This window comes from Salvelinus alpinus, chromosome 9, assembly GCF_045679555.1.
Source record: "Salvelinus alpinus chromosome 9, SLU_Salpinus.1, whole genome shotgun sequence".
Taxonomy (NCBI): domain Eukaryota; kingdom Metazoa; phylum Chordata; class Actinopteri; order Salmoniformes; family Salmonidae; genus Salvelinus; species Salvelinus alpinus.
In genome coordinates, this window is record NC_092094.1 from 78,602,786 (window position 1) to 78,623,184 (window position 20,399).

At 43.6% G+C, this 20,399-nt stretch overlaps 1 protein-coding gene across 3 annotated transcripts in view; it reads right to left on the reverse strand.

The window, feature by feature from the left end:
- LOC139530681 (AT-rich interactive domain-containing protein 1B-like) overlaps window positions 1-20,399 on the reverse strand; it is a 216,679-nt gene that overhangs the window by 21,615 nt on the left and 174,665 nt on the right. For 2 of the 3 annotated variants that reach the window (XM_071327300.1, XM_071327299.1), the window contains exons 9-10: window positions 10,063-10,218; window positions 2,264-2,382 (exon numbers count right to left, since the gene is read on the reverse strand). In XM_071327300.1, the coding sequence (XP_071183401.1) occupies window positions 2,264-2,382; window positions 10,063-10,218 (275 nt within the window). The remainder of the gene's footprint in view (window positions 1-2,263; window positions 2,383-10,062; window positions 10,219-20,399) is intronic. The other variant, XM_071327301.1, reaches the window with a different exon arrangement.

Consider the following 20,399-nt stretch of genomic DNA (forward strand, 5'->3'; position numbering starts at 1 on the left):
TAAAAATACAGAAATATCACATGTACATAAGTATTCAGACCCTTTACTCAGTACTTTGTAGAAGAACCTTTGGCAGCGATTACAGCCTCGAGTCTTCTTGGGTATGACGCTACAAGCTTGGCGCACCTGTATTTGGGGAGTTACTCCCATTCTTCTCTGCAGATCCTCTCAAGCTCTGTCAGGTTGGATGGGGAGATTCACTGCACAACTATTTTGAGGTCTCTCCAGAGATGTTAGATCAAGTTCAAGTCCGGGCTCTGGCTGGGCCACTCAAGTTCATTCAGAGACCTGTCCTAAAGCCACTCCTGCATTGTCTTGGCTGTGTGCTTTGTCCTGTTGGAAGAACCTTCGCCCCCAGTCTGAGGTCCTGAGCGCTCTGGAGCAGGTTTTCATCAAGGATCTCTCTGTACTTTGCTCCGTTCATCTTCCCTTCGATCCTGACTAGTCTCCCAGTCCCTGCCGTTGAAAAACATCTTCACAGCGTGATGCTTTCACCACAATGCTTCATCGTAGGGATGGTGGCAGGTTTCTTCCAAATGTGTATTGTGTATTGAGTATTGTGTGTAGATTGCGGCGTTTTTTTTCTTTAATCCATTTTAGAATATGACTGTAACGTAACAAAATATGGAAAAAGTCAAGGGGTCTCAATACTTTCCGAAGGCACAGTATATATTTTTTATTTAACCTTTATTTAACTAGGCAAGTCAGTTAAGAACAAATTCTCATTTACAATGACGACCTACCCTGGCCAAACCCTCCCCGAACCCAGACGACGCTGGGCCAATTATGAGCCCGCCCTATGGGACTCCCGATCATGGCCGGTTGTCATACAGCCTGGTATCGAACCAGGGTCTGTAGTGATGCCTCTAGCACGGCGATGCAGTGCCTTAGACCGCTGCATCACTCGGGAGACACTCCATCACTCTCCTTCTTGGTCAAATAGCCCTTACACAGCCTGGAGGTGTGTTGGGTCATTGTCCTGTTGAAAAACAAATGATAAGCGCAAACCAGATGGGATGGCATATCGCTGCAGAAAGCTGTGGTAGCCTTGCTGGTTAAGTGTGCCTTGAATTCTAAATAAATCCCAGACAGTGTCACCAGCAAAGCACTCCCACACCATCACACCTCCTCCTCCATGCTTCATGGTGAGAGCCTCACATGCGGAGATCATCCGTTCACCTACTCTGCATCTCACAAAGACACGGCGGTTGGAACCAAAAATCACACATTTTGACTCACTGGTCTAATGTCCATTGCACGTATTTCTTGGCACAAGCAAGTCTCTTCTTATTGGTGTCCTTTAGTAGTGGTTTCTTTGCAGCAATTTGACCATGAAGGCATGATTCACACAGTTTCCTCTGAACAGTTGATGTTGAGATGTATCTGTTACTTGAACTCTGTGAAGCATTTATTTGGGCTGCAATTTCTGAGGCTGGTAACTCTAATGCACTTATCCTCTGCAGCAAAGGTAACTCTGGGTCTTCCTTTCCTGTGGTGGTCCTCATGAGAGCCAGTTTCATCATAGCGCTTGATGGTTTTTGCGACTGCACTTGAAGAAACATTCAAAGTTCTTGAAATGTTCCGCATTGACTGACCTTCATGTCTTAAAGTAATGACGGACTGTTGTTTTTCTTTTCTTATTTGAGCTGTCCTTGCCATAGTATACCACCCCCACCTTGTCACAACACAACTGATTGGCTCAAATGCATTAAGAAGGAAAGAAATTCCACAATTAACTTTTAACAAGGCACACCTGTTAATTGAAATGCATTCAAGGTGACCACATCATGAAGCTGGTTGAGAGAATGCCAAGAGTGTAGAAAACTGTCATCAAGGCAAAGTGTGGCTACTTTAACAATCTAAAATATATTTTGATTTGTTTCAAACTTTCTGGGTTAATACATGATATCATATGTGTTATTTCATAGTTTTGATGTTCACTATTATTCTTCACTATTACCCTTGAATGAGTAGATGTGTCCAAACTTTTGACTGGTACTGTATATATTTCTTTCTTATTATTTTTATATTATTGTTTTACTCTGCAACATTGGAAAAAGGTTTGTCAGCAAGCATTTAAATGTAAAGTCTACACCAGTTGTATTCGACGCATGTGATACATAACATTTGATTTGATTTGATTGGTTTGAAGTCTGTCAAACTGAAGGCTATAGAAGACTCAACTTAATCTCACAACCATTTTAGACAATTGTTCACTACTTTGGTTGCTGTTGGGTACCTTGTTGGCCTGCCCAGGTCTTACCTGAGGGTGGCATATTGTAGGGTGGACCCTGTGGCGTGCCCATGCCTGAGTTGTTGCCCTGCGACTGGTTGATGGGGGGCACCATCTGGTTTATGCCAGGGCCTGGGTAGCTGCCCTGTCTGGGACACAGAGAGAGAGAGAGACAAGAGCTGGTTAGAGAGGAAAGACTGGACCCAGCTACTTGGTGTGGAGAGCAATTAGTTGGCTTTTGACATGGTAGTAGAAAAGACTACGTAATAGATTAGACTTTCTGCCTCTACTGCAAAGCTATAAGGCCATGCCAGTCAGAGGATATGCCCATACGTTTCAGTACTGTATAAACCATCATCCTGAAAATGTATGGGCACATTTCCTAGAAAAAAACAGAATCTCTTTAAAAGCAAGTGTGTGTGTGAGTAACAGCTGAATAGAAAGCTGTTTCATCCTCCTATCCTTCCTCTCATCCCTTGCAAATCCCTCACCCCTCCTCTCCTCAGCCCTCTTCCCTCCCTCCCTCCTCTCCCCACGAAGTCATAATTTAACTAATTAAGGTGTGCTTCTGGAAAGGATCATGTTATTTGTTGCTATGGCGACGGCTGAAATCAATCCCGTTCTTTCTCCATGCCTCGTCGCATCACGGCGTGTTGGGAGGACATCAGAGGGCTTATCAGCAACCTGCTGAACCAGCGTCACACACAGCAGACAGACTGTCACCGCTCCATACCCTGTACCCTGTACAATGCTAGCTCTGTACCAGCCCTGTACCAGCCCTGTACCAACTCAACAGACAGCGCACCAGGATGGATAGCAGTTGGACCATCTCTACTTCCTGCTGGTCCAAATAATCCCTTGGATAACGAGAGAACAGGAAAAGGAGAGTGAGAGAAGTGGCAGAGGGGGGAGTGAGAGAGAGAGAGGTAGGAGTACAGAAGATCCCCTCATCTGTTGTGGATCATTTCCTTGAAGTGGAGAGAGAGTAGAGCAGACTAGAAAGGGTATTTAAGGAACATGGAGTAAAGGGTTGACAGTAGTAGTAGTAGTAGTAGTAGCAGTAGTGGGGGCAGCTTTGTGTTAAAATGCCACACTGACAAGGTCATAGTAAAACCCTTGCCTTTCTGTCTGGAGGGCAATCCTACATCCTACATTCATCTCAACACTGTGATCACAAGGACAAAAAAAAACACTCAATGCGGATTTGTGTCAGTCAGTCAAAAGAGCTGAACTTCCCCAAGCAGAGAGGACAACAATGTATTGGATGTGTGACAGTGACTAACCAGGCAGAAGGAGGGATGAGGAGGGATGGGTTTGAGATTATTGGGAGGTTTATCATCTCACAGATGTAATTAGTCATAGAGCATGTGTGATGATACATATGTAATCCCTCTATGGACCTGGGCTCACAGGAAAAACCATGGCTCACAGACAACAACATACACTGCTATCAATCAAATCCTGCCTGTTATAGACTGTTTTCTTGGCAGCACTTTATTTGACAGTACTGTTTTACTATGGGATTTGCTGGGTATTTCCAAGGAAATCATGTGGTATCATTGGGTACTTTCTGTTACTTCAAAGAATTCAACACAATCGGTAGCTAACATGGCGACATTGCCACCTCGTGTCGGAGTATATCGTTTCAGTTCCGTAAAGTGCTATTTCTCCCTACTGCATCTACACCCTACATCGCCCCACATTAAAAAAAAATCCCAGCGCCAGTGCTGACGAGAATAATGTCATGAAAAACATCAACAACAAGAAAGTGGAGTTCGACTGTGGGGCTAGTCCATTATTACAAATTCATGTTATAAAAAAAGCCCATTAGGAAACACTTGATGGAGGGAACGCAGGCCGTTTAATCACACTTAATGTATGCATGTGCTGCTATCAAAAAAGGCACAGCACATTTATCTTGCTCTCGGGCACCTTCGCTGGGGGAGAAAAAAAAACCTGTTGCCGCAGAGAACGAGGGGAAAGCAGAAAGGGAGGGAGAGACGGACGGTGGAGAGGGAAAGAGAGGTGAAACGCAGCAAGAGGGGAGTGGGAGAAAGCGAAAAGGAGAAAAACAAGAGGGAGAGGATAAATAGAGAGATGAGGGAGGAAAAGATAGTGAAGAGAGAGGGAGTGTGTCCCGGGTGAGACTGTGGGGGGCGTATTTCCAGCTCACAGCACAGGCTTACCATCCAGTAGTCATTGTAGCGTAATCATTGTATCGTGAGCTGAGCTAGCTGAGCTAGGGAACGGTTGAGGGGAATCTGAGCTCCTCTAATTGAGAAGGATCAAACCCAGCCCCACCCTCTATTGTTTTTGATCTCTCTCTCTCTCGCTCTCTCTCGTTGTGTTGTGTTGTGTGGGAGAACACAGCTGTTTTGTTGTGCTCTGCTTCTCAAAAAGATACTGCTGATTTGACACTGCTTTCAATTGAGTCTGTGAGCAAGCAAGTTGTAGCATGAATATGGCCAGATGAAGTCAGGAAAAACTAATAAAATAAACCATAAAATGTGGATTTAGTTTTAGCCCAGAAACAAGATAGACAGAAAACACTAGAGCATTACTACCAGCGCAAACCATTATGAGTAATGCTCTCATGAGGTGTTAGCCACATTTAGAGCCTCTTGAAATATTCTGAGGGAAATAATATGTGCTTTGAATCACTTCAGCAGATAAACAGATTAGTAATCACTGTTCTATTTAAATGACTAGCCCTGTAGTCAGTCCCAGTCCCAGTCTTGTCGCCCTCCCTGCCTGCCTGTCTCTCTGTCTCCCCTCATCCCCCTGCATGGAACTCTGCTGTCTGTCCTTAGTATTCTGCCCACATGTGTGAAGGACATCTGAGGAGGCCTGTCTCTGAGCACGGCTGGGGAGAGAAAGGGAGAGAGGGCCGTTGCCAAGGGCTGCCATGGTTACCGGGTGCCAGACAGCCAGCTGCAGTCACACACACAACTCCATGCCAGACCAGCACTACAGTGCCAGTGTCAAAGTCCCCTTCCTGCCTGTCCACTGCAAACACTCACTGCTACAACAGGGAGTGAATTCAGTGTGGCAGGAGAAAATAGGGGTACTAAAGTACTGCCACCATCCAGACCCTATCATTACCCAGCCCCACCACCCTCCATCAACCCTGACTGGTGAGAGGGAGAGAGCGAGCAGAAGTGAGAGAGAGAGAGAGAGAGACTGAGAAAGAGAGAGAGACTGAGAAAGAGAGAGAGAGAGAGAGAGAGAGAAAGAGAGAGGGGAGGGGGGTCTGCACGGTGTAGTCAGTGGGAGGGTATGAACAATATGAATTATATATGGGCACAATCTGCTCTCAAGGCAGCTCCCTCTCAGCCACAGCTCCATTCCAAGCAGCCAGCTCAGCTAGCGCCTGCCTGCCTACCTGACTCAACCCAAACAGAATCAAAAATAAAACAATGAATGAAAGGACAGCCTTTTAACATATTAAATCCTGAGAAAAGCCCCCCTCCCCCTTACATCAAACAGTTCTGAAGGGAGAGAAGCCATTTATTAAAGCCTAGCTGGAGCTGATGCCAAGGCTGCCTGTGAGCCACAACGCTGGCGGCAACAGCAATGCATTCTTGACATTCAAGCAGCTCTTATTTATTTAGTAAATTTACTTACTAAGGAGGTCAGAAATGAATTATTTGGCGAGGATTTACCCCTAAGCGCTCTTCTCTCTTGCTTTCTCTCTTTCCATTTCCTTTAATTTATTTTTATTTTAAGCATGCTTTTCTCTAAGTGCTTATTTTCTACAAGCCGTTTTTCTGTAGCTCCAGGGAGAGCTACCAAAGTCATTTGAAAAAATACTTTCTGTCTTCAGCCAACAGAGCCAGGACAACACCTAGCTTCCTAATACTACTCTCTGGTTATGTTCTCCAAATCCCAACACCAGTGTTCACTCAAGAGACTTTACTCCTACTTCCGATCATTGATCCAAACCAAGTCACAAGCCGTGCAATAGTATCATCTCAACTTAAAACCTCAACATAACCCGATTCAAACCCAAGTGCCTTTGATAGACTTACATTACCGACAGCAAGTTTACAGTCTTTAAGATTCAAACATAATATTATTCTAAATGTCAGCCAATCAGACCAAGTATGGGTGTTTTGGTGATTTGATCATGAAAATGGGAAATCATGTATAATTCAAAGCACTTAAGGGAACATCTCTGAGGACTGGGGAAAACACTAGCTAGCATCCCCATCACACTTATCTAGATGTAATCATAGATCCCCTCCAGCCACAGGATATCATAGTGGCCTTGCTCTGCTCGTTAGGCATTCTTTTCACTCTGCGTAATGAATCTGGAGTAGTCGAGCCCAGGGACAAGGTTCAGGCTGTTGGCCGCTTGTTTTCAGACAGACAACAAGAGGTTTAAATGTTTCACAATGCTGCTCTCAGATCAGAATCAGGACTATAAAAGAGTAAACACTAAACACAGTGTTTCAGAGCCTTCAGCTCACTCCAATTCCCCCTTAATCTTCCTCAGCTGTTCAGAGGACGAGAACAAAACAGAACAAGGGTTGAGAAACAGAGATAAACAATAGGAGATGTGGGGGGGAGGTCAACAATCCTCCTAAATCGGTCCCCCTGCCTTCGCTTCCTGCTTTCTCCATGGCAACACCATGCACGTGCAGCCGCAGAGCAGGGGGCTGTCAGCTCTCTGCCTCCTCAAAGTCAGCTGGAAGAGTCAGTAGAGCTGCCCTCTAACACACACACACACACACACGTAGACACACACACACTCTCTCCTTCCCTCTGTGTTTTCATCAGACAGCACTAATTGCATTCTCAGCCAGCCTCAGACCATTTTTTTTAGTATACCTTTATTTAATTAGGCAAGTCAGTTAATAACAAATTCTTATTTTCAATGACAGCCTAGGAACAGTGGGTTAACTGCCTTGTTCAGGGGCAGAATGACAGATTTTTACCTTGTCAGCTCGGGATTCAATCTTGCAACCTTTCGGTTACTACGCCAACGCTCTAATCACTAGTCTACTTGCCGACCATCTCCACATCTAGGGACAGACTGGGAGACACAAAGTATTTGCATACAGTGCCTTTCTATGGAGGGGGACCTAGTATTCACAGCATGTATGTAAGTACAGTTGAAGTCAGAAGTTTACATACAGATTAGCCAAGTACATTTAAATTCAGTTTTTCACAATTCCTGACATTAATACGAGTAAAATTTCCCTGTCTTAGGTCAGTTAGGATCACCACTTTATTTTAAGAATGTGAAATGTCAGAATAATAGTAGAGAGAATGATTTATTTCAGCTTTTATTTCTTTCATCACATTCCCAGTGGGTCAGAAGTTTACATACACTCAATTAGTATTTGGTAGCATTGCCTTTAAATTGTTTAACTTGGGTCAAACGTTTCGGGTAGACTTCCACAAGCTTCCCACAATAGGTTGGGTGAATTTTGGCACATTCCTCCTGACAGAGCTGGTGTAACTGAGTCAGGTTTGTAGGCCTCCTTGCTCCCACACGCTTTTTCAGTTCTGCCAACACATTTTCTATAGGATTGAGGTCAGCGCTTAGTGATGGCCACTCCAATACCTTGACTTTGTTGTCCTTAAGCCATTTTGCCACAACTTTGGAAGTATGTTTGGGGTCATTGTCCATTTGGAAGACCCATTTGCGACCAAGCTTTAACTTCCTGACTGATGTCTTGAGATGTTGCTTCAATATATCCACATAATTTTCCTACCTCATGATGCCATCTATTTTGTGAAGTGCACCAGTCCATCCTGCAGCAAAGCACCCCCACAACATGATGCTGCCACCCCCATGCTTCACGGTTGGGATGGTGTTCTTCGGCTTGCAAGCCTCCCCCTTTTTCCTCCAAACATAACGATGGTCATTATGGCCAAACGGTTCTATTTTTGTTTCGTCAGACCAGAGGACATTCTCCAAAAAGTATGATCTTTGTCCCCATGTGCAGTTGCAAATCGTAGTCTGGCTTTTTTATGGCGGTTTTGGAGCAGTGGCTTCTTCCTTGCTGAGCCGCCTTTCAGGTTATATTGATATAGGACTCGTTTTACTGTGGATATAGATACTTTTGTACCTGTTTCCTCCAGCATCTTCACAAGGTCCTTTGCTGTTGTTCTGGGATTGATTTGCACTTTTCGCACCAAATTACGTTCATCTCTAGGAGACAGAACGCGTCTCCTTCCTGAGCGGTATGACGGCTGCGTGGTCCCATGGTGCTTATACTTGCGTACTATTGTTTGTACAGATGAACGTGGTACCTTCAGGCATTTGGAAATTGCTCCCAAGGATGAACCAGACTTGTGGAGGTCTACAATTTGTTTTCTGAGGTCTTGGCTGATTTCTTTGGATTTTCCCATGATGTCAAGCAAAGAGGCACGGAGGTTGAAGGTAGGTCTTGAAATACATCCACAGGTACACCTCCAATTGACTCAAATATTGTCAATTAGCCTATCAGAAGCTTGTAAAGCCATGACATAATTTTCTGGAATTTTCCAAGCTGTTTAAAGGCACAGTCAACTTAGTGTATGTAAACTTCTGACCCACTGGAATTGTGAAATAATCTGTCTGTAAACAATTGTTGAACAAATTACTTGTGTCATGCACAAAGTAGATGTCCGAACCGACTTGCCAAAACTATAGTTTGTTAAGAAGAAATTTGTGGAGTGGTTGAAAAACGAGTTTTAATGACTCCAACCTAAGTGTATGTAAACTTCAGACTTCAACTGTATGTATGCTATATTATGGACTAGGAGAGCAACTGGAAGAGACCATTTCCGAAGGCCTGGATGAGAGGGTGATGAGAAAGAAAGAGGACAGGGCTGAGGGAGGGAGAGAGTGGGTAACTGTGCTGAAAGAGGGGACAGGTGAGGATGACAGAAAAACTGTGGTGGAGTGGTTAAGAGAGTCAGGTAGGCAAAGACAATGCCTCCCACCCTCCCGCCCTCTCCCGCCAGCCTCTCTCACCGTGGGCCTATGTCTGGGTGTCTGGTAGAATGACAGTGGAGATTGACAGGCTTTGTGATTTGCCCCAGCAGTATGCATGATGTTGTGCCACTTCTTATTGACAGTGAAGATGTCTGTTAATGGCTCCTTCAGCATTTACATAGTCTGTCTGCAGCGCTCTCCTGACCATTAATCACAGTGTCAACCAACGCAGACACAGACAGGATTCTCCAAATGCCAACCGGCCCCATGATGCATCACCATCGACCATGGTGGGCGCTCTCTCCACAGAGAAATGCATGTTAACAAATTCAACATGGAGAGGGATTCATTTGTCATTATTAACACGCTTGGGGATGATGCTGACTCTCTGTTTCACTCTCAAAAGAAAGCCACATAAGGGAACTCTCTTTTGGTTTGTTTGTGATATTACTTATGAGCGATGTCGAGATTCAACTGAAACTGGCAGATGTTGTCTATAGTTCTATTTAGAGTTCTGATATCCCACCACGAGATGAATGGAGCACTGTGGTGGTCATCGAAATGGCTGGCCTCTGAACAAACTAAACATAATGAATGTCAAGAGGGTTGAAACCTCCAGATTTGCTGAAAACAACATATTGCTTGGGTGTTGAAAGGGAGTTCAGAGAGCCATGCAAATTTAGCAAGAGTTGGCAACAGAAAGTTAAACACAGGTTAGCAGTTAGCAACCAGTGAAATCCCTCATAAGCAATTTTAGCCAGTGATGCTATCTTTGGCCAGATTAGTTTAGGTGTCAGGTAGGTGCAATATCACCCATAACGAGCATCAAATAAGCACATTTTCAGGCTGAACAGTAACAGGTTAGGGTTAGTGGTTTGGAGATGGTGCTTGGTTGACCTACCCGTGTTGCTGAGAATGAGGGGTGTTGTAGTTGGGGTGTGGAGGTTGGAGAGGAGGTGGAGGAGGAGGAGGAGGGGTGGGTGTGGTGGGAAGAGGGGGCAGGGGACTGGGTCCAGAAGAGGTGTGGAGGGCTGGGGACCTCACACAGGGAGGTCTACTGCAGAGGGAAACAAGAGTTTGAGGGAAAGTGCTAAACAAACGGCATTAATTCAACCCAAGGAACACTACAGTGAAGTGTGGTCAGTGCCTACCCTGTGAAAATGAATAAACAATTATTTTATATATATATATATATATATATTTTTTTTTAAATCAATAATAATTTTGTCATGTTTTTTCTGCATTATAAAATCAATTTCTGAACTAGTTCTTACTACCCAAATTTGCAGTGATCTGGTACAGTACACAATGATGCCAGGGGAAAGGCAGCCTCACTGTGTGCCTGTCTCCAGCCCTTCAAACTCCAAACTCAATGCAAGGCATTGACATGACATGCGCATGCGTGTTTCTACCATATACTGCCAGCTAACGGACTCCAAAAGGCAGGCAGAGAGCTTCGCTGTCTTTCATGTGTCAATATGTCCCATTCATTATTGCACTCAAATAATACATATGAATGCGTATTGGAGTGAAAAAAGTAATGGGACAGGCAGGAGGATAGGCCGGGCTCCCTCCTGCCTGTGGACGTCATACGTCATCAGCCGCCTTTTGGCTGTTACGTTCATCAGAATGGCTAACATATTGCATCGGAAACAGTTTTTAAAGTTGATTTTCTAGCTTAACAGGGGGTGATAAGGAATGGAACACCAACACCTGAGCTTAGGAACCTAACATCAAAGGAAAGGACAGAAAATAACACGATAATTTCAATCTGATTGTTATCAACGGAAAGACTGGCTCTGTGGCTGCGCTGCTAGCAGCCAATTCTACTGCTTCCCGCCTGCTGTTCTCCACCAGCGACAGCGTGTGGACAAGAGACAGTTACTGCCTATAGCACTCAACAAGCATGTGAAATCGGTGTCTCACATCCAAAGCCAGATAGCTCTTAAGACATTTGGCAGCTCACGGATAGATCTGGCATTGAATGAACAACGGAGATTGAACATCAGCATGCACAATGCCAAGGTAAAAGAGAACCGTGAGATTTTGAAAGCCCTAGCTAATTCATGCTACACATGCTGCCTATTGTAGGAATTTTCAATTAAACTGACGTGTACTTCCGTGTTCTGCAGAACAAAGTGATGGATATGAGTTTCTGCAGCGACAAGACTTTGATAGTTTCTATGAGCGATTCGAGCAGAAATGCAATGAACTGGGCCTGGCAGAATGCGAAACTCGTAGAAAAACGGGGTGAATTTACTACAACATACTGGACAATAACAATGTTCAGATGAGAGCCAGGTTTGAGCACTTTGGTGAATTTAATTTCCTTGGCTTAGTGAACTGGGAAAAAATCTAAACAATGTCACAAAAGTTTGACACCAGCAAACGAGAACCTGTCAAAATATGCCAAGTATTCGTTAGACTTAAGGCTGATCTTGTTGGATAGTACAGTTCACAAATGGTACGAGACAAATCCAAGAGGTGACAAAGTTAATGCAGCTGGTCCTCACTATACCAGCCACAACAGCATCCGGTCAAAACCGGATCAAGGTCGACTTTCATCCCTTGCCATCATCTCCATCGCATCGAGACCGAGATACTTATTATTATTTATTTTTTGTAACTTTTTATTGGTATTTTCTTTCACAGTTACAGTAAACAATGTTTGAAATACAGTACATTGAACTTGTGGTTTTATACATTTGATATACCATAGGAACATGCTTTTTGAATGAGGTAGAAATGTATACTCCCATATGAAAATATAAAATACTTAAGTAATACTTTCAAAACATACATTAGAAACAAAAAAGTGCACAAAAAAATAAAACATGGCTAGTCTTCAAAACGAATAGAACAATTATAATAATAAGACAGGCTAATATTAAACACTCACAAAGGTAGATCAATTAAGTACAAAGCTCAGGTAGGCAGTTTACTGTAGAGGGAAATTGCAGTGTCTCTACATAGGTAAAGAAAGGTTGCCACATTCGGTAGAATTGGCAGAAAAACCACCGTGGGGTAAATTTTATCTTCTCCAATTTACTAAAGTGTAAGACATCTTTAATCCACAGAAAATGAGAGGGAGGAGAGGGCGACTTCCACAGAAGTAAAATCAACCTTCTTGCCAACAAACTCACAAAGGCTACAAAGTCAGATGTGTATTTTGGTAGTGTTGTAGTATTTTTTAAATATATGTTTTTATTTCACCTTTATTTAACCAGGTAGACCAGTTGAGAACAAGTTCTCATTTACAACTGCGACCTGGCCAAGATAAAGCAAAGCAGTCCGACAAAAACAACAACACAGAGTTACACATGGGATAAACAAACGTACAGTCAATAACACAATAGAAAAATGTATATACAGTGTGTGCAAATGTAGTAAGATTAGGGAGGTAAGCAAACAAATAGGCCATAGTGGCGAAATAATAACAATTTAGCAATTAACACTGGAGTGATAGATGTGAAGATGATGATGTGCAAGTAGGGATACTGGGGTGAAAAAGAGCAAAAATAAATAACAATATGGGGATGAGGTAGTTGGGTGGGCTATTTACAGATGGGCTGTGTACAGGTGCAATGATCGGTAAGCTGCTCTGACAGCTGATGCTTAAAGTTAGTGAGGGAGATATAAGTTTTTTGCAATTCGTTCCAGTCATTGGCAGCAGAGAACTGGAAGGAAAGGCAGCCAAAGTAGGTGTTGGCTTTGGGGATGACCAGTGAGATATACCTGCTGGAGCGCGTGCTACGGGTGGGTGTTGCTATGGTGACCAGTGAGCTGAGATAAGGCGGGGCTTTACCTAGCAAAGACTTATAGATGACCTGGAGCCAGTGGGTTTGGTGACGAATATGAAGCGAGGGACAGCCAACGAGAGCATGCAGGTCGCAGTGGTGGGTAGTATATGGGGCTTTGGTGACAAAACAGATGACACTGTGATAGACTACATCCAATTTGCTGAGTGGAGTGTTGGAGGCTATTTTGTAAATGACATCGCCGAAGACAAGGATCGGTGAGATAGTCAGTTTTACGAGGGTATGTTTAGTAGCATGAGTGAAGGATGCTTCGTTGCGAAATAGGAAGCTGATTCTAGATTTAATTTTGGATTGGAGATGCTTAATGTGAGTCTGGAAGGAGAGTTTACAGTCTAACCAGACACCTAGGTATTTGTTGTATGCACATATTCTAAGTCAGAACCGTCCAGAGTAGTGATGCTCGTCGGGCGGGCGGGTGCAGGCAGCGATCGGTTGAAGAGCATGCATTTAGTTTTACTAGCATTTAAGAGCAGTTGGAGGCCATGGCATTGAAGCTCGTTTGGAGATTTGTTAACACAGTGTCCAAAGAAGGGCCAGAAGTATACAGAATGGTGTTGTCTGCGTAGAGGTGAATCAGAGAATCACCAGCAGCAAGAGCGACAATGATATATACAGAGAAAAGAGTCGGCCCGAGAATTGAACTCTGTGGTACCCCCATAGAGACTGCCAGAGGTCCGGACAACAGGCCCTCCGATTTGACACACTGAACTCTATCTGAGAAGTAGTTGGTGAACCAGGCAAGGCAGTCATTTGAGAAACCATGGCTATTGAGTCTGCCGATAAGAATGCGGTGATTGACAGAGTCGAAAGCCTTGGCCAGGTCGATGAAGACGGCTGCACAGTACTGTCTTTATCGATGGCGGTTATGATATCGTTTAGGACCTTGAGCGTGGCAGAGGTGCACCCATGACCATCTCGGAAACCAGATTGCATAGCGGAGAAGGTACAGTGGGATTCGAAATGGTTGGTGATCTGTTTGTTAACTTGGCTTTCGAAGACTTTAGAAAGGCAGGGTAGGATAGATTCGGGTCTGTAACAGTTTAGGTCTAGAGTGTCTCCCCATTTGAAGAGGACCACGGCAGCTTTCCAATCTTTAGGGATCTCAGACGATAAGAAAGAGAGGTTGAACAGGCTAGTAATAGGGGTTGCAACAATTGCGGCGGATAATTTTAGAAAGAGAGGGTCCGGATTGTCTCAGGTATTACCCCAAATAATGATGTTATGGCAGTAGGAGCAAAAAACACTTGTAATACTTTAGATATTGTATCAAAGATGGCAGACCAATAGTTATGTAGAGAATAGCAGAACCAAAACATATTTTTATTTATTTATTTAACCTTTATTTAACCAGGAAGGGCTCATTGAGATTTAAAATCTCTTTTTCAAGAGCGTCCTGGCCAAGATAGGCAGCACCAAGTCATTACAAAAATTACAGACAGACAACATGAAAAACTACAAGTAATCTATATGTATTAATGAAGCAGGAGCTTGCCGACACCTGTCGCAAACAGGGCCGACATCAGGATAGATCTAAGCCTGAGTTTAGTCCAGTGAGGACGGTGTAGGATTTTGCCTTAGATTAAAACATGTTTGGCACAAATAGAAGAGGAGTGGACACGGTACATAATACCTTCCCATGTACAGTTGAAGTCGGAAGTTTACATACACTTAGATTGGAGTCATTAAAACTTGTTTTTCAACCACTCCACAAATTTCTTATTAACACTTCACAAAATAGATGGCATCATGAGGTAGGAAAATTATATGGACATATTGAAGCAACATCTCAAGACATCAGTCAGGAAGTTAAAGCTTGGACGCAAATGGGTCTTCCAAATGGACAATGACCCCAAGCATACTTCCAAAGTTGTGGCAAAATGGCTTAAGGACAACAAAGTCAAGGTATTGGAGTGGCCATCACAAAGCCCTGACTTCAATCCTATAGAAAATGTGTGGGCAGAACTGAAAAGGCATGTGCGAGAAAGGAGGCCTACAAACCTGACTCAGTTACACAGCTCTGTCAGGAGGAATGGGACAAAATTCACCCAACTTATTGTGGGAAGCTTGTGGAAGGCTACCTGAAACGTTTGACCCAAGTTAAACAATTTAAAGGCAATGCTACCAATTACTAATTGAGTGTATGTAAACTTCTGACCCACTGGGAATGTGATGAAAGAAACAAAAGCTGAAATAAATCATTCTCTCTACTATTATTCTGACATTTCACATTCTTAAAATAAAGTGGTGATCCTAACTGACCTAAGACAGGAAATGTTTACTAGGATTAAATGTCAGGAATTGTGAAACTGAATTTAAATATATTTGGCTAAGGTGTATGTAAACTTCCGACTTCAACTTCCGACTTCCTAGAAAAAAATTCCCTTGGCCCAGGCTACTGTTGATTGCGAAGATGGAGGCCTTTTTAATTGAAGTGAAACAAAAGTTAGAGTATGCCTATGGTGAAAAGCCTACAAGGCAGGGCTCCAGACTGCGACCACTTCGTCACATTTTGCAACCCTTTGACTTGGCTGTGCAGGAAAAACATGTATTGGTTGCGTCGGTGCGGGCTGCACATTCATTCACCTAACTAAAAACGGGCTATTTTTTAGAAGGCTAAAACCATGATTTGTCCAAACATTAAAGTACATTATCTTCCTGAATCCTGTAATAAAAGTGTCTGCTTGCCTGCCCCTGTACCTGTTAGGCTGGGGCCTGCTGCTGTGTCGAGTGAGCTACTCTTTCTTTCCCGTTGGAAAAAATGCTCAAGGAGAAAGAAAAGTGTTCTGATTGTATAACATTTTTAAATCCAATTGCTGGGAAAACACAGCTATCCTGTTGTCACAGATGGGGATAGGATGTTCACATCTTTCTGTGGGTATACTTTTTATTTCTCAACTCTCAATTATGAGCTAAATAGCAACTACAAAGATATTTGATATGGCTTTGAGATACAAAATGCGAAATGCGCATTGGCCATTGTGATTGCATATGGATCGGGGGGGGGGCAGAGTGGACAGTAAACAGCATACCTCGATGACCTGAATAATGGCCAAGTCTACCTTGCTCCCTACTTGTCTGATTCGCTTGGAAGTAACAAACACAATTACTCCAACACCTATCGGAAACTGCTAAGCTACACTACATAACAAAAAGTATGTGGGCTGGACACCTGCTCGTCTCTCGTCGAGCATCTCATTTCAAAATCATGGGTATTAACATGGAGTTGGTCCCCCTTTGCTGCAATAACAGCCTCCACTATCCTGGGAATGCTTTCCACTAGATGATGGAACATTGCTGAGGGGACTTGCTTCCATTCAGCCACAAGAGCATTAGTGAGGTCGAGCACTGATGTTGGGCGGTTAGGCCTGGCGCGCAGTCAGCGTTCCAATTCATCCCAAAGGTGTTTGACGGGGTTAAGGTCAGGGCTCTGTGCAGGCCAGTCAAGTTCTTCCACACTGATCTCGACAAACCATTTCTGTATGGACATCGCTTTGTGCGCTGGGGCACTGTCATGCTGAAACAGGAAAGGGCCTTTCCCAAACCGTTGCCACAAAGTTGGAAGCACAGACTCATCTAGAATGTCATTGTCTGTTGTAGCGTTAAGATTTCCCTTCACTGGAACTAAGGGGCCTAGCCCAAATCACGAAAACAGACCCAGAATATTATTACTCATCCACCAAACTTTACAGTTGGAAATATGCATTCGGGCTGGTAGCGTTCTCCTGGCATCCGCCAATCCCAGATTTGTTTGTCGGACTGCCAGATGGTGAAGTGTGATTCATCACTCCAGAGAACGCGTTTCCACTGCTCCAGACTATTCTCAATTGAATCTTGTCTTTACTAATATGTAAAAATAGTTTCAATTTAGAATGGCCCATTATCAAATGGGCAGGAACAGGGGCAGGGGGAAAAAGACATCCGTATGAATAGCAAATAGAGGCCGCTTTCCCGCTGGTTCGTTTTTTCAATCATGCCTGGTAGGCTACTCTCCGGTTATTTCACTCTAAGCATCAACCACTGTTTGAGGAGCATGCCTGACTCTCGCTGTGCGATAGGTGATATTCCGTCCAAACTCTGTATGCCATGGGCTCTCCAACCCTGTTCCTGCAGCTACCCAATGCGTAATTTTGCAAACCAAGTAACATGTTTTCACAACGAAACATATTAAACTTTTGACAGCCCCTCTCTGCGCGCTCGAGAAAGGAATGCAGGAGAAAGAGGAGGAGATGAAGACACACAGTGGTGAGATATTTTGTAACTAAAGGTAATGAGTCCGCCTATTAATTATGAAAATATAAAAAATGCCCTATTACTAGGCTATTCAAAATAAAATACAAATTCACTATGATTGCAGGCTAACCATAAGCCACCCTGCACAATCAATGAACCAATAGAATTGCCTAGGCCTATATATTCTCGCCTGGACTTATTAGTAGAAAGATTGGAGCATAGCATAAGGTAAACAGTCCACCCAGTATGCATAACAATACAGTACACACTCAAAGACAATTACTAGAATTTGTTTAATTTTGGAGCATAGGCTAGACCAATTGTGTACTAAAGACAAAATAACTTTTCTTAAAATTGATCATCACAGTGAGGTGAGTTTTAAAAGTAAGATAGGCCGACTGTTTTGATGAGAAGTGTTTGATGGGATTTTAGATGTCATTTGCATTTCCACAGAGTGGTTAGAAGTACAATAGAGCCCTGAGTACCAGACCATTAGAACCTGATGGAGGGACAATAGAGCCCTGAGTACCAGACCATTAGAACCTGATGGAGGAACAATAGAGCCCTGAATACCAGACCATTAGAACCTGATGGAGGGACAATAGAGACCTGAGTACCAGAACATTAGAACCTGATGGAGGAACAATAGAGCCCTGAGTACCAGACCATTAGAACCTGATGGAGGAACAATAGAGCCCTGAGTACCAGACCATTAGAACCGGATGGAGGAACAATAGAGCCCTGAGTACCAGACCATTAGAACCTGATGGAGGGACAACAGAGCCCTGAGTAGCAGGCCATTAGGACCTGATGGAGGGACAACAGAGCCCTGAGTACCAGGCCATTAGGACCTGATGGAGGGACAACAGAGCCCTGAGTACCAGGCCATTAGGACCTGATGGAGGGACAACAGAGCCCTGAGTACCAGACCATTAGAACCTGATGGAGGGACAACAGAGCCCTGAGTAGAAGGCCATTAGGACCTGATGGAGGGACAACAGAGCCCTGAGTAGCAGGCCATTAGGACCTGATGGAGGGACAACAGAGCCCTGAGTAGCAGGCCATTAGGACCTGATGGAGGGACAACAGAGCCCTGAGTACCAGGCCATTAGGACCTGATGGAGGGACAACAGAGCCCTGAGTAGCAGGCCAATAGGACCTGATAGAGGGACAACAGAGCCCTGAGTACCAGGCCATTAAGACCTGATAGAGGGACAACAGAGCCCTGAGTAGCAGGCCATTAAGACCTGATAGAGGGACAACAGAGCCCTGAGTAGCAGGCCATTAAGACCTGATAGAGGGACAACAGAGCCCTGAGTAGCAGGCCATTAAGACCTGATAGAGGGACAACAGAGCCCTGAGTAGCAGGCCATTAGGACCTGATGGTCGTTAGCGAATTGGGTACTACTAACGCATGTCCAGAGTGCATTACTTTAATTCAGTGTGCATAACAGGAGATTACCGTGACATGGAATTTTACTGCGGTCATGACTCATGACCCCAGTGTGGCGGTAATATGGTCACCGCAACAGCCCTAGCCCGGCTACAACGATGATTTAAATTAAAGAACATATCCGATGTAAACAAATTGATTGGTCATGTGATAATGAACTAGAATATATTGGCCAAACGTTAAACTGTCCCCCCAAATATATTTTTAATTTATTGGAGTGTACAGACCACCTTCCACCAAAAGTGTGTTTTTTATCAGTTTAATAACATGCTTAGGGAATGTGATTTTGGGATAGAGGTCATCTTAATGGGAGATTTTAACATTAATGATGAAAATCCTCAAACGGGTCACTAATACCTTTGACCTTACACAGCTAGTTAAATGGCCAACCAGTATGACTTTTTCTTCTAAAACACAGATTAATCTGGTGTTCAGTAATAAACCAGCGAGAGTGACAATCATTCAATATGGTTACTGGGCTGTTTGACCATAATCTGACACAGAAAGCTTTCTAAGAACAGGTTTAACCTCTCTACTGAACAGGTTTAACCTCTCTGCTGAACAGGTTTAACCTCTCTGCTGAACAGGTTTAACTTCTCTACTGAACATGTTTAACCTCTCTACTGAACAGGTTTAACTTCTCTACTGAACATATTTGACCTCTCTACTGAACATGTTTAACCTCTCTACTGAACAGGTTTAGCCTCTCTACTGAACAGGTTTAACCTCTCTACTGAACAGGTTTAATTTCTCTACTGAACAGGTTTAACCTCTCTACTGAACAGGTTTAACCTCTACTGAACAGGTTTAACCTCCCTACTGAACAGGTTTAACCTCTCTACTGAACAGGTTTAACCTCTCTACTGAACAGGTTTAACTTCTCTACTGAACAGGTTTAACCTCTCTACTGAACAGGTTTAACCTCTCTACTGAACAGGTTTAACCTCTCTACTGTTAGAAAACCAGATCAGCTCAGGATACCTAAGGCTGAATTAAATGATTTTGAATACGCAATTAAGGGAATTAACTGGAATGATCTTCTGTCCTATACAAATGTGGAAGCTGACAGTCAGATGTTTCTATCCACAATCCAGACTACAATAAATGACTTCCTAAAGAAAACCAAATCCAGACCTGGCGAAAAGAGCACTCTTCCTTGGCTAAATGGAGAAATCTGGAAACTGATGAAAGAACGAGACCGTGACCTAAAAACAGCGCGGAAGTCCAAATTAGAGCATGACAGACGTAGGTTTTACCATGTTGAGAAATAAGGTGATGAAAGAAATCAGACAGGCCAAGGCCAACTTTTTAATCAACATAATTGGTGAAGCTAAGGGAAATTCAGACCATAGTAACACTGCAAAAAGACTAGAAATCAATATGAATGGCAGTTTAACACAGCATGCAGGCAAAATAGCAACAGCGTTCAAGTCATTCTTTGTTGACTCTGTCAGGGTACTGACACAGAACCCCTCCACTGGTTTCTTGGGCTCAGTGCCAGTGTATGACACTCAACCTGTCTTCATCATAAGGGACGTTTCTGAGTCAGAGGTGAACAAGGTGATTAGCTTACTAAAGAACTCTAAAGCCAAAGATGTGTTTGGGCTGGACTCTACCTTTAACAACTACAAAGAGTCACTCACTGGCCCCATTACTAAGGTCACCAACACATCTATTGGTCAGAGGGTGTTTCCAAGGGTCTGGAAGTTGGCCATAATAACACCCATCTTTAAATCA